The sequence below is a fragment of the Vicia villosa genome, linkage group LG1, assembly GCF_029867415.1.
Source record: "Vicia villosa cultivar HV-30 ecotype Madison, WI linkage group LG1, Vvil1.0, whole genome shotgun sequence".
In the NCBI taxonomy this organism is placed as follows: domain Eukaryota; kingdom Viridiplantae; phylum Streptophyta; class Magnoliopsida; order Fabales; family Fabaceae; genus Vicia; species Vicia villosa.
Window position 1 is genome coordinate 240,721,516 of NC_081180.1, and position 15,124 is coordinate 240,736,639.

The window sequence follows — 15,124 nt, forward strand, 5'->3', positions numbered from 1 at the left end:
TTTCGGAAATGAACTTCCGAAACACCCCTGCGATGGAGTTTTCTGCAACTTCCATGATAGACCCCTAAACCAAACTTTAAACCAAATCAAAATGCTTCTAAACAACCTAAATACTACTAACAACCTAACCATATATCATTTATGCAATTAAAACCCTAAATAACATGCATTTGAATAATAGATCTAAAAATTTTAAAACTTACAAAGTGTTAGGATTGAGGGCTTTTGAATGTTGTTTAGCAGTGTGATTGGAGCCTTGATGCAGCTTTGAAATTCTGTTTGCACAAATTTTCGCCTTTGCCACTTTTTGTTTTGATTTAGGGTAAATGATTGGGGGAGGGGGAGTGTTTTGATAAATCTGCAGAAATCGCAGTATTTCGGAAATGAACTTCCGAAATAAGTCAATTTTTTCAAAAAAAGACGCTTTCGGAAATGAACTTCCGAAGCAGGGGTATTTTGGAATTTTCGCTGGGGGTGACCCCCATAGGGAGGTGGCCAACGAAATTTTCTAAACTTATTCAATCAACTTATACTATAGAGTTTGATAAAAAACAACTTCATATATATATATATATATATATATATATATATATATATATATATATATATATATATATATATATATATATATATATATATATATATATATATATATATATATATATATATATATATATATATCCCTCCTCATTCATTCTAATATAATGTATTTTTTTAAATTATTTTATTTAATGTAAGATATTGAACTTTGGACTATCAGTTTTCTTAAACCAACTAGTGTCAATTGAGCTATCCCACCCATCCTCATTTGGTGTGGGTTAGTTATCATTAAAAATAAAATGGAACGTAGGGTTAAATGATTCAATAATTAATCTTAATAATTAACTAAATGAATTAAAATTACTAAATTATTTGATGAAATAGTTGGTTAGTTATCATTACAAATAAAGTGAAAATGGAACGTGGGGTTAAATAATTTAATAATTAATTAAAATAATTATTTAAATGAATTAATGTAATATATAATAATATTAAACAAATAAATTGTAAAATTATTAAATTATCTTTCATTTTAGCGGCAAAAATTCTAGGTGACTTAACAACTTTTATATATATATATATATATATATATATATATATATATATATATATATATATATATATATATATATATATATATATTGTTTTATAGAACACATAATAATGTATTTGAGATGATTGTATAAAATTAGTATATAAGTGTTATGTGTCAGCCAAAAGTTCAAGGACACGCTGCTCTGTGCCTGTCGGCTAAAAGTTTAATACCACAAAACCTACTTACCCAGCCTGCTTCATTAAATTCAAGATATAAATACCTTTATAAAGGAGTTTCAGGTACATAATCTCTAATTTGCACTCTCACTATGATTTGAACCTTAAATTTACTTAAATGTTGGAGTGCTAACCATGCAAGTATTCTTCCTACTCTGATCCGTCGTATCGGAGATTAACGACGCCGATTTAAGATCGACATGATCAACAACATCATATTAAGATCAACATTTACGGTTTAAGAAGCATTGTGATCGTTACCTTCGATCCACGGTGCTGTGTAGTTTTCACAATCTTCTCCATTTATAGTTCTGCAACAAAAAATGACACTGTTATGGGAATCGACTTCCGATTCCTATGATTTCCACGATTTCATATCCTTTCTTCCACTCACCAACGTGTAAAATCCTCGTGACGTCAAAATGGAATCATACTTAACCTTATGATTCAACGATCTCTTTCGATTTGCATACGCCGTTTAATTTCTTCGTTCGGGCCTTTCCAGATCTTAGAAGCAAGGATGCACAAAGGTAAGCACGGAGGTTCGTCGAAGCCTACCCAGTCTCGATTCCACCGTCCAGATCTACAATTTCCTCTAATATCCTGCAAATCAGTCAGGATGATGATCTCAGATCCAAATATAGGATTGCACCGGCCTCCTAAGGCAATTTCCAAGAAGATCGGTCATAAACCCCGCCGACCAACGACCAATTAAAGACGCCAGCGCTTCCTACCATGGTTAGGATGACCACTAGGGAAACATCATGAAGTTGTCGCAACATCATAGTTAATGTTTTCATGGTGTAGTAAGATCATAGTTAATGTCGGATGCCAGACAAATACCCGGGTGCACCCCACAGATCTTCTTGTAGGATTTCCGCGGGATGCACCAGGGCTTCCACCGACCAGATAGCAAAGCAGGGGTCCACATGAGGTTCCCAATGAAAGATGTCCTAAGCCCTGGTTGCCACAATACTTGTCGATATTCACATCCGATAAAAGCTCCAGGGTTCTGTTTGAGAATAGAATGAACAAGTAAGAATAAATCATTCAAGTCTCCCAATCCAACCAAACATTACAGATGTCCCATAGAAACTTCGAGTCCAAAGGCGCCAGTCCATCCTGAACCTGGAAAGCATAGTCGGATGCATCCATTAGAGACCGACCATCTCCCATGTAAGGACCCAGTCCTCTAGATCGACCGACCATCAAGCCTCCCGGACTAGATATCTGAGGACGAGCGATCAATATACACTTGCGGAAAACCGTAATACTTAATTAATATATTTGTAAATTATTGATATAATAGTGAAATGAAATATATACATATAGATTGTTCTGGACTAGGCCGTTAGCTAGCTCACCATCGGGGAGGGTCCAGTCCGACGCTATTGCAATGAAGGCCCAACAAAGTGGCCCAAACTGCTATACCTGTTGGGGAACTTCTCACCCACGTGCCCCCCTGAGGACACGTGGCCAACTGCCCTCTGAAAGAACCGGTCTTTCAACATCTCAAGATCACGGGGAAGTTGACCCAGGAAGAAGATCACGCGCTGGTCTTCCCTACCCACGTAGGATCTTGGTAGTCTTCGATTGTGGGCAGAAGAATCCAGCCCACGGTAGAAACCTTGGCCCAGCGCCCGGGGAATTATAAATACCCTCTTCCATCAGAGGTTCGGGTATTCTAATCACTCTAACTTCGTACTTGAACTCTTTCAATTTAAATCTTACTTTGGCATCAGAGTATCTTGCAGGTACACACCCCCTTTTTTCTCTCATAAACCACAGAAAAGTATCTTGTCCCCTCTTTAGGGCACCAAAGTATGACTGTACGTCATAACAAACCGGGGTACACCCAATGCAGTTGATATTAAACTTAAAGATTTTAGGGGTGGTGTCAGAGACCCTTTTCACTTCCCACCAAAGCAATCAAATCCTCTCAGTGTTGCACGCGACTTCAAAGTTCAAGGGTACTGTCGGAGACACTTTGGACGTTCCGCCAAAGCAATCAAATCCCTTTACCGTCGAGTGCGGCTTCAAATTTCAGGAGTGTTGTCGAAGACGCTTTGCACGTCCGACCAAAACAATCAAATCCGCTCAGTGTCAAACGCACTGTCAAAGTTCAGGGGTGCTTTCAGAGTCGCTTTGTACGTTCGACTAAAGCAATCAAATCCCCTCAGTGCTGAGCGCGCCTATAGATTCCAGGGGTGTTGCTTGTGACGCATCGCACGTCTGACCAAAGAAATAAAATCCCCTAAGCGTTGAGCACACCTTCAAAGTTTAGGGGTGATGTCGGAGACTCTTTGCATGTGTTACTGTCATACCCCAATTTTTGACCCTAAGATCATACATCATTTGCATTTCAATCATCAATCAAGATCACAACCTTGAGGTATCATTTTTCCTTTGAGGGGAACCATCGAGCATTTCTAGCTTTTTATTTGTTTTATACTAACCCAAATACCAAAAACATTGCTTTATTTCTTTGTAGGCTCTTGTTTTGTAGGTACCAAGCCAAGACATACAATAAACAAGGCATTTTTCATGTTTTGGACTGATGAAATCGATTTCCCTACTGGGTAAATCGATTTCCCTGCAGCAATCTTCAACAAAATCACATTCTGGACAGCATGAAATCGATTTCCCTCCTGGGTAAATCGATTTCCCTAGTGTATTTTGCGCCAAATTCTCTTCTGGAACAGAGTGAAATCGATTTCACTCCTGGGGAAATCGATTTCCTTAAGGCAAAATTCAAAAATATAAGGAGGGAAGCTTGACATCATTTTGGCACCTTTTTCTTTGATTATTTTTGATCATTTTACCAATTTTCCACCTCATCAAAATTAATCCCTTCATTAAACCCACTTAAACCCCATTTTACCACTTTTTACCATTTAATTGCCACTTTAATCACCAATTAAACACAAGCTAATTTCCAAATGCAAAAAGACCAAACTACCACTACTCTTGCTCTCATCCTATAAATAGAGCCCACTACTCTCTCATTTCTCAAGCTTTTGAGAGCCAAAAAACCCCTTGCAATTTCTCTCCTCATCCCTACCAAATTCACCAAAGCTCTTTGTTCTTTCATAAAGTTTGTGAGTCACATCTTGAACCTCACAAACTTTGAGCTAAACCACCATCTATTTCACTCTTTTTTCTTCAATTGTTGAGAGATCAAGATTTGTGTTGGTGATTCTTGAAGTAGATCTAAGTTTTGTTCAAGATTTGGTAATTTTCTTCATCCTTTTTGTATATCATGATGTAGATCTTTGTTGCTTGTGTGTGATGCATCTTTGATGCTATATTGGTGCTATTTGATGGTGATTTGATGGAAAATTCGTGCTCCAATTGATATGTGATCATAAGGTGTTTGTATGTTTGCTTAAGTCAAGTTTTATGCCTTTAAATGTTGTTTTTGCTGAAATTTGCACTGGTCAAATCGATTTCCTTAAGGCTCAAATCGATTTCATGCTGTACGTAACTTGTTTTTTTTGAAAACTGCCTTATGGAAATCGATTTCCCTCTGCATGAAATCGATTTCCTGCTGGCAGAATGTGTTTTTTTGCCTTTTTTATGCTTGTTTTGGTTTCCTACTTCCTCCACTTCATTAATATCATTGGATCTAGGATGTTGATAGGTTTGAAATGACCTAATCCATAATATTAGATGAATGATATTAATGATAGTGTGAGTTGATTATCTTTTGTGTTTTCATTCTTATTTTCATCTTATCTTTCTTTTGATCGATGAAAGTCTTAACATCTTGAGAATTCTATGGATTCTTGATAAAGACTAGATCAATTTGTTTCTATTCTTATCTTTTTCATCTTGTTTTCTTTGATCGATGAAAGTCTTAACATCTTGAGAATTCTATGGATTCTTGATGAAGACTAGATCAATTTGTTTTCCTTATTATCTTTTCATCTTATTTGCTTTTGATCGATGAAAGCCTTAATATCTAGAGAATTCTATGGATTCTTGATAAAGGCTAGATCATTTCTTCTTCTCCTTCTTGTTTCTTTTGATTGATGATCTTGATACATGGAGAACTCTCCTACATTTGTCCCGACTCGATAAAAAGATCAAACATGGAAGAGAATTGTATGCGGTTGATTTAAGACTTGTGGAGGTTTTTATCGTGTAGTCGCTATGATTTTATCAAGCTTCTGATAAGCCCCATTGACTTTAAATCCGAGTACATCATTCACTCACCATAGATCTTCCTACTAACTTTGATAACATACTTGACAAGTTTCAAGATGGTTATCTTTAACATTTAACAACTAACTTTAATTTCCGCACCTTTACTATACCGCTCTTTATATTACCGCTCTTTATATTTCTCGCCTTATCGCTTTACTTTATCATTTCATCATATTTACCTTCCGTCATTTTCTCTTTGTCCACTTGGACATATGTTTATGTTTCCGTTATTTTTCTTTTGTCCACTTGGACCATACTTTATTTTTTCGCTAAAACACTAATAAATAACCAAAATCTAAAAAATACATAAGGCTCTCTTTGGACTATCGGTTACTATCCCTAGCACTTTGGAGATTCGGACTTATGGACCTAGTACCTTTGGACTCATTCTATTATTATCCTGTGATTGTTCTGTCTGTCTGGCATTGTGCTGTTGTATGTTTTTGTGTGCAGGTATTTCCTTGAAAGCCCTTGATGGTTAATTCCAAGGCATTGAAATAAGGATTTTACCCGAAAACAGCCGTTACTCTGCCCGATTTTCGTCAGAACCTTAATGTGTTTAATGCAAAGTGGTGCTAAGACAATAAGTTCATGTGGATCCCCAAGTGTTAATGTGTTGGTATTGATAAATCCAAAGGATGGGAAAACTACATTGACTCTTAATGTCAAGTGTTGGCTTCTTATTTGGTTAGACCGTTTCTTTCCTTAGCTTTTATTTTATGCATTAGGTTAGCCTCTTCATCTCCTCCCATTCTTAAATTTTCAAAATCTTCTCCCTTTTTCCAAAACATTCTTATGTTTGCAAACCTTTTCAAAACCTTTTCTTAAAAATATCTTTCGCCCTTAGTGGCTTTTCTTCAAAAGTTTAGACACCGTTAATTGTTGAAACGAGTGGTTATACCCCACGATTTTGAAATTGATTGATAATAACGAGATCTTTTCCGCGTGAGAGAGCTAGTGGCATACTCGTTGATTTTATCCGAGTTGGCGCCCTTCTTTCATTTGCGATGCAAAGAACTTGTTTGTTCTCATGCTCAAGATCAATGGCTGAGTATTTCTCTCTAACGACAACAAAGTGTTTATTCGTTTTAAAATGTTTTTTCCAAAAAGCGGAACTACATTAGCTCTGACTTCTCCATTGCACCGAGGAGGTATGTAGGCCCAAAGCTTAACGCTTTGCCGAGCTTATTTTGAAAATAAAACAAACCGTTTTTTAGCACATACACAACACAGATTTTCAAAAAGGTTCCCGTGGAGTACCACGGATATGAGGGGTGCTTAAAACCTTCCCCTCATATAATCAACACCCGAACCTGAGTTCTCTTTCTTGTTTTAAAAAAAAACAAAACTTTGGGTTTTACGTTCTTTTCCCTTTTCCTTTGAAAAAATAAAGCGCGGTGGCGATTTCAAACGAAATATTGATTCGAGTCAATCCCATGGCTTCGATATCAGATTTTCCCCGCTACAGAAAATGGCGACTTCACTGGGGATCCAGTTTTAAGTGTGTTAAGCCTATTTTTGTTTATCTGTGTGTTTTTATCTGTATATATTGTTGTGTGCTTTGTATGTTTATTTTCTTTTTTTTTCTTTTTGGTGCTCGATGGTTCCTCTGTGATGAGATAAAGTTCTAACCCGAACTTTGGTGAGTAACTTGAGATAGGAGGTGGTAAGACCAATAGTCGCATGTCAGGAGCAATCCTTACCATGAGCGTCATATGGTGGAACCCCAATCAGTGGAGGCCTCATGGAAGGTAGTAGAGGTTGTTACGAACCATCGTGATAACGCTATTACTTTCAGTAGTGAGTGTCCGTAGAAGCTGAATGGCCTAGAACCTTTTTAACACATCTAAGCCTTTTTAGGATGTAGTGCAGAGACAAGATCAAGTACCAATTTGAGCTTGTTGTCATGCGATACTACGCTCAGACGAGGTCTTTTTAGGCATATTATTGGCGCCCATGAGCAATTGTGCGTGCCGGTATTATCCGATAGAAGATTGAAAACTCTGGGAACCTTTGTAGAACCCGATTGGCAGGTACAAAATTCCCTAGTACATACCTTTGTGGGTGGTTCTTAACCTTGACTCCATGCTCGTGACGTCGAACCTTTGAACTCTGTTTGTGCGACCATGTGTGATCTTGATTGTGATTGATGCATAAACCATGCATCCATGCATTCATTTGATTTCCAAGGAACTCATAGGTCTTTCTTTGTAAACATCATAAGTTTCATCAAACTCAATGGATCTTGGGTGTTGATGGGGTGAAAACTCTAATCCACCAAAATGGATGATTGATCTTGATGATAACTTGATCAAAGCTTTGATCCAATATAGGATTTACTTCCTTCATGTTTTGATGTTTACAAATTAATAACTTGAATTCCTTGAAAATCAAATAAATAAAAAGAGACAACAACAATTGCATCATTTGCATACATACATCCAGGTTGTCCAGAAAACTTATCCTTGTCTGTCTCCATCTTCAGAGTTTGTCTACCGTCAAGCTGATTCCTCCACACAAGTACGGAACTAGAGCCAACGTCAGATTGAGAATGGAATACCAAGAGCAACACAATGCAGAGGTCAGAATGGAAATTGATGAGTTGAAGTCAGGCATGACCAAGCTAACTGAAATGCTGCAAGTTTTGATTGCTAGAGGAGAACCGCCTTAGAAAACTGTCATTGTTGAAGTCTCAAGTGCTGATGTTGACCCTCAACCTACTCAACAACCACCTTCTACATGGCCAGAGTTTGGTTTGCCACATGGTTACACTCCTCCATATGAGAAGACTCCTGGTATTGGTCAATCTTCACAACTTGTGATTGGTCAAGCTTCAAACCAAGTTTTTCATGCTCCTGTCTTCACTGAATCTCAGCCTATTGTGCACACTGTTGCTCAGCCTACTTATGTGAATCCTCTGTTTGAATATCAAGCTGCCCGTTCCCAGAATGGAAGTCAAGGAGATGCTGGAGACATTGAAGATGTCAAAGAGCAGTATCATACCTTAGAAAAACGCCTGAGAGCCATGGAAGGAAATGATTACTTTGGGGTTGCTGCTGAGAATATGTGTTTGGTTTCCAACTTTGTCATGCCTGCAAAATTCAAGACTCCTGAGTTTGAGAAGTATAAGGGGAACACTTGCCCAAGAAGCCATTTGACCATGTACTATCGCAAAATGGCTGCTTATACCCAGAATGATAAATTGCTTATCCATTGCTTTCAGGATAGTTTGAGTGGAGCTTCACTGAAATGGTATATGGGACTTGAGAGTAATCACATTCATTGTTTCCAAGATCTGACTGATGCTTTCATGAAGCAGTATAAGTACAATCTGGACATGGCGCCTGATCGCCGACAACTGCAAAACATGGCTCAGAAGGAAAAAGAGTCTTTCAAAGAATATGCTCAACGTTGGAGAGAATTGGCTTCCCAAGTTGAACCACCATTGGCTGAGAAAGAATTGACTGGAATGTTCATGGATACTCTCTCCCCTTTCTACTGGGAGAAAATGATTGGAAGTGTGTCCTCAAACTTCACAGACTTGGTTACTATTGGCCAGAGACTTGAAGAGGGAATCAAGAATGGGAAAGTTGCTAATGTTGCTGAATCCTCTGGTGGATCGAAGAAACCTTATGGAAACTTCCACAAGAAGAAAGAGAATGAGACCAATGCTGTGTCTGATGATAGAAGGGGATCTCGTCGTAAACCTCAAAATGGGGATCAACCTTATGTAGCCGCTGTCGCTCCTGTGCAAGTTCAAGTTCCTCAATCTCAGGTTGCTAATCAGAATCAGAATCGTGGTAGGACAACTTATGATCCTATTCCCATGACTTATACAGAACTGTATCCTGCTTTGGTCCAGAAAGGGTTGATTACAACAAGAGCCATGCCTCCTCCTCGAAACCCCCCCTCAAGAGGATTTCGGCCTGATCTTCATTGTGAATTTCATCAGGGTGGTGCTGGCCATGATTTAGAAGGCTGCTATGCTTTGAAGGCCTTAGTGCAAGAGTTGGTTAGAGCAAAGATGCTATCTTTCCGGGATATGGGTCCCAATGTTGTCACTAATCCTTTGCCAGAACAGAGTGGCTGAAGACAGATCAAAGCCAGATATTCCTAAAGCCAAGTGTTTCAGACAAGATAGCTCATCTTTGTTGCTGATTAGTCACTAGGCTTTGTTTCTGTACTGTTTGTTTTTCCTTTATTGTACTGTTTACTTTTAGACTTTGTTTGTTTCTGAATGGTGATTTTAATGAAATGAGCATTGCATATTTTGAATTCATTAACATCCACTGTGTTTATATTTATACCTTATTTTACAAAACTTTTTCTTCCATTTGCTTTCTCTATCAAACTTGTGTTTTATGCAAAGATTGGAGGGAGGATGATGACAACGAAATACCCAAGTTGTTGAACTGTATGCTTTCGAATAAAACTCTGCTGATGATGTACAGGCATTGTTTCAATTCCCAAACACTGGAGAAATAAGGAAGTTAATCCCTTGTCAACCCCTCTGAGCCTTCGAAGTTGGAGTTTCTTTCTGTATGAAAAACCCGCATTTTTAACCTGGGGCAGGGTAGTTCTCAGTTAATTTGGCTGTGCATTCTATTTTAAGAGAATCATTCAGTACACCTTTCAACAAGTGCTTCAATCGCAAGCGTTCCTCCGCACACATCAAAGAAATGTTGGAGATGTCAATCAAAAGCCAATGATGGTTCATCAATCATTAAGCAAGGCGGTTGCTATCTTTCAAAAAAAAAAAGTATCAAAAAATAGAATCAAAGAAAAGCCTGCTAAGTCAAGACCAAAAATGACTTAGGCAAAAACAAGGTCATCCCGCTGACTGTAACTTCAAAAATAAACAGTTCAGGCAAAAGTTAGGGATATCAAAAGAAAAAGATGAAAGAAGAGAAGTCAATAAATTCCTAAACAACAAAATGTTGTGACTACCAAAAGGAAGAAGTGACTGCCATCTCAAAAGTTCTCTTTGCTTGTGAACTATCATCATTATCAAAGGTGCAATTCCAGAAGTCTCTTGGAACCTGAATGCATAAGTTGAATTAACTGAGTTGTAGGACTGGAGATCATCACGAAGGGGGTGGGAACAATCAAATTTTGAGCCTTATATCCTTTGTTTCTTAAACCGTGAACCTGGCCACGTTACAACCTTTAAAAGACCTAATTGAGGCAAGGTTTGTTTGAAAGCATACTACAACAAGGTTGCGTAAGCTGACTCCCATGAGATTTGCCAATCATTTGCTTTGATATCATATCTTTGTTTTATCTTTCACATTGAATGTCTGAACCTTTATGTTTTGACTAGTTGATTCCATTTTCTTTACATCAATAACATCTTTCAAAAAATGATTTTGATTTCAAAAATATTCTTTGAGCATTGCATTAAAATTACCATTCTTGAATGAACATTTTGTTTGCAAGTAAGCACTCATTTTTCAGGAAGTTCAAACAGTCGAGAAACTTGATCAGTGATCCTATCAGGGGCATGTTATTTCAAGATCCTGTTGTTCATTCAAGATTTGTTGATCAGAATATCATTTCAATACTTGTACTGGGGCAAGCCATCCCAACATGCATTTCAAGAATTGAAGCCATGATCAGTTAACTTGCAACAATTAGTGAATCAGGGGCAATCTTCTTCAGCAATCCCCAAGCAGTTTTATCAGCCCTTCTCAAAGGATCATCGATTTGATACAGTTACCAGTGTAATAGAAGTATGTCCAAGCATCTTCTTCGTAAGCAGAATTGGCAGAGTTCCCGTGTTGAGGAATCAGAGTTCCTATCGTGCCTCACAAAAGAGTCTCCCTCAGTTGTCACAAACAATTGCATTGCATTGATCATATATCATGCATAGAAAAAATTCAACATCATGCATTGAAACAAATTTCATACTCATTTACATTCTCCGAGGTCCTGTTGTTATCAACATTTTACCTTGAGATCTAAGTCCAACTTACTTGGCACATACCAAAGTAGATGTTCGTCTGCCTGTTTCTATTTCCGTCCAATGCTACTCTTGGATGTGTAAACTTTTCTCTCTGTCCAATGCTACTCTTGGATGTGTAAACTTTTCTCTCTGTCCAATGCTACTCTTGGATGTGTAAACTTTTCTCTCTGTCCAATGCTACTCTTGGACATGTTATTTCTCACTTTTTATCCAAAGCCACTATTGGATGTCACAATCCCCATTAAAATGTTTCTCACCTCCTTCAAAGCTACTATTGAATGACGTTCATGTCTTTGAGCTGGAATAACATTCTTTTTGTCCAATGCCACTATTGGATGTTTATTGAGTTTGTTTTCCATCCATTGCCACTCCTGAATGGTTGCTCAAATTTTCCGAATTGGTTTCCATTTTGTTCAAAGCTACTGTTGAACGCCTCTGATGTATTTCCGGGTTCAGGTTTCCATTTTGCATTCAAAGCCACTATTGAATCTCTTTGGTTTCCATTTTTGTCTAAAGCTACTATTGGATTGTTCCCGATGTTTTCCAGAGTTTGGATTCCTTTTGTTCAAAGCTACTGTTGAACGTCTCTGTCGTATCTTCGGGTTTGTAGGTCTCCTTTTGCATTCAAAGCCACTATTGAATCTTGTTGGTCTCCTTCCATCCAAAACAACTATTGGATGTCTCCGCTGTTTCCTCAGAGTTTGGGCCCTTTTTCAGATTCATTCAATGCCACTCTTGAATGTCTCTGATGGTTGGTGTCGTCTAATGCCACTTTTAGACGTTTCTACCCAATATGTTTGTGTTCCAGAGTTCATTCAATGCCACTTTTGAATATCTCTGTTGATTTTCATCGTCTAATGCCACTCTTAGACGTTCTTACTACACTTCTAACTTGGGTTTTATCCCTCCCTTTCTAAGTATTGCTGGATATTTCTTGTCACCCTGACGGATAACCAGTAGTATCTTGTTTCCCTAGCCACTCCTTTCATTCGAGTCTATCGCTCATTCCTTTTGTTCCCCCCAGTGGCATTATATTCCCCCTCTATTTTCATAAGCATACTTGATGCATCCATTAGCATCGCATTATACCTTAGGTTCAAAAATTGTGTATTTTATATTTAAGTCTCTTCAATTACGTCGAGCTGAGGATTTTAACCCTCACATCTCCGGAAAGAAGAAACTTAAATAGGGGCATCTGTCATACCCCAATTTTTGACCCTAAGATCATACATCATTTGCATTTCAATCATCAATCAAGATCACAACCTTGAGGTATCATTTTTCCTTTGAGGGGAACCATCGAGCATTTCTAGCTTTTTATTTGTTTTATACTAACCCAAATACCAAAAACATTGCTTTATTTCTTTGTAGGCTCTTGTTTTGTAGGTACCAAGCCAAGACATACAATAAACAAGGCATTTTTCATGTTTTGGACTGATGAAATCGATTTCCCTACTGGGTAAATCGATTTCCCTGCAGCAATCTTCAACAAAATCACATTCTGGACAGCATGAAATCGATTTCCCTCCTGGGTAAATCGATTTCCCTAGTGTATTTTGCGCCAAATTCTCTTCTGGAACAGAGTGAAATCGATTTCACTCCTGGGGAAATCGATTTCCTTAAGGCAAAATTCAAAAATATAAGGAGGGAAGCTTGACATCATTTTGGCACCTTTTTCTTTGATTATTTTTGATCATTTTACCAATTTTCCACCTCATCAAAATTAATCCCTTCATTAAACCCACTTAAACCCCATTTTACCACTTTTTACCATTTAATTGCCACTTTAATCACCAATTAAACACAAGCTAATTTCCAAATGCAAAAAGACCAAACTACCACTACTCTTGCTCTCATCCTATAAATAGAGCCCACTACTCTCTCATTTCTCAAGCTTTTGAGAGCCAAAAAACCCCTTGCAATTTCTCTCCTCATCCCTACCAAATTCACCAAAGCTCTTTGTTCTTTCATAAAGTTTGTGAGTCACATCTTGAACCTCACAAACTTTGAGCTAAACCACCATCTATTTCACTCTTTTTTCTTCAATTGTTGAGAGATCAAGATTTGTGTTGGTGATTCTTGAAGTAGATCTAAGTTTTGTTCAAGATTTGGTAATTTTCTTCATCCTTTTTGTATATCATGATGTAGATCTTTGTTGCTTGTGTGTGATGCATCTTTGATGCTATATTGGTGCTATTTGATGGTGATTTGATGGAAAATTCGTGCTCCAATTGATATGTGATCATAAGGTGTTTGTATGTTTGCTTAAGTCAAGTTTTATGCCTTTAAATGTTGTTTTTGCTGAAATTTGCACTGGTCAAATCGATTTCCTTAAGGCTCAAATCGATTTCATGCTGTACGTAACTTGTTTTTTTTGAAAACTGCCTTATGGAAATCGATTTCCCTCTGCATGAAATCGATTTCCTGCTGGCAGAATGTGTTTTTTTGCCTTTTTTATGCTTGTTTTGGTTTCCTACTTCCTCCACTTCATTAATATCATTGGATCTAGGATGTTGATAGGTTTGAAATGACCTAATCCATAATATTAGATGAATGATATTAATGATAGTGTGAGTTGATTATCTTTTGTGTTTTCATTCTTATTTTCATCTTATCTTTCTTTTGATCGATGAAAGTCTTAACATCTTGAGAATTCTATGGATTCTTGATAAAGACTAGATCAATTTGTTTCTATTCTTATCTTTTTCATCTTGTTTTCTTTGATCGATGAAAGTCTTAACATCTTGAGAATTCTATGGATTCTTGATGAAGACTAGATCAATTTGTTTTCCTTATTATCTTTTCATCTTATTTGCTTTTGATCGATGAAAGCCTTAATATCTAGAGAATTCTATGGATTCTTGATAAAGGCTAGATCATTTCTTCTTCTCCTTCTTGTTTCTTTTGATTGATGATCTTGATACATGGAGAACTCTCCTACATTTGTCCCGACTCGATAAAAAGATCAAACATGGAAGAGAATTGTATGCGGTTGATTTAAGACTTGTGGAGGTTTTTATCGTGTAGTCGCTATGATTTTATCAAGCTTCTGATAAGCCCCATTGACTTTAAATCCGAGTACATCATTCACTCACCATAGATCTTCCTACTAACTTTGATAACATACTTGACAAGTTTCAAGATGGTTATCTTTAACATTTAACAACTAACTTTAATTTCCGCACCTTTACTATACCGCTCTTTATATTACCGCTCTTTATATTTCTCGCCTTATCGCTTTACTTTATCATTTCATCATATTTACCTTCCGTCATTTTCTCTTTGTCCACTTGGACATATGTTTATGTTTCCGTTATTTTTCTTTTGTCCACTTGGACCATACTTTATTTTTTCGCTAAAACACTAATAAATAACCAAAATCTAAAAAATACATAAGGCTCTCTTTGGACTATCGGTTACTATCCCTAGCACTTTGGAGATTCGGACTTATGGACCTAGTACCTTTGGACTCATTCTATTATTATCCTGTGATTGTTCTGTCTGTCTGGCATTGTGCTGTTGTATGTTTTTGTGTGCAGGTATTTCCTTGAAAGCCCTTGATGGTTAATTCCAAGGCATTGAAATAAGGATTTTACCCGAAAACAGCCGTTACTCTGCCCGATTTTCGTCAGAACCTTAATGTGT

At 37.3% G+C, this 15,124-nt stretch overlaps 1 protein-coding gene across 1 annotated transcript; it reads left to right on the forward strand.

Moving 5' to 3' along the window:
• The first annotated feature begins 3,754 nt into the window (after positions 1–3,754).
• LOC131645024 (uncharacterized) lies at positions 3,755–14,087 on the forward strand. Its single transcript, XM_058915682.1, has 2 exons — positions 3,755–4,542; positions 8,003–14,087. Exon 2 carries the CDS (start codon positions 8,543–8,545, stop codon positions 9,605–9,607), a length of 1,065 nt encoding a protein of 354 aa, XP_058771665.1. The 5' UTR covers positions 3,755–4,542; positions 8,003–8,542; the 3' UTR covers positions 9,608–14,087.
• Positions 14,088–15,124: the final 1,037 nt, after the last annotated feature.

Excerpts from the sequence above, each read along its gene's own strand:
- LOC131645024 (XM_058915682.1), top strand. The coding sequence starts at position 8,543 with ATGGAAGGAAATGATTACTTTGGGGTTGCTGCTGAGAATATGTGTTTG.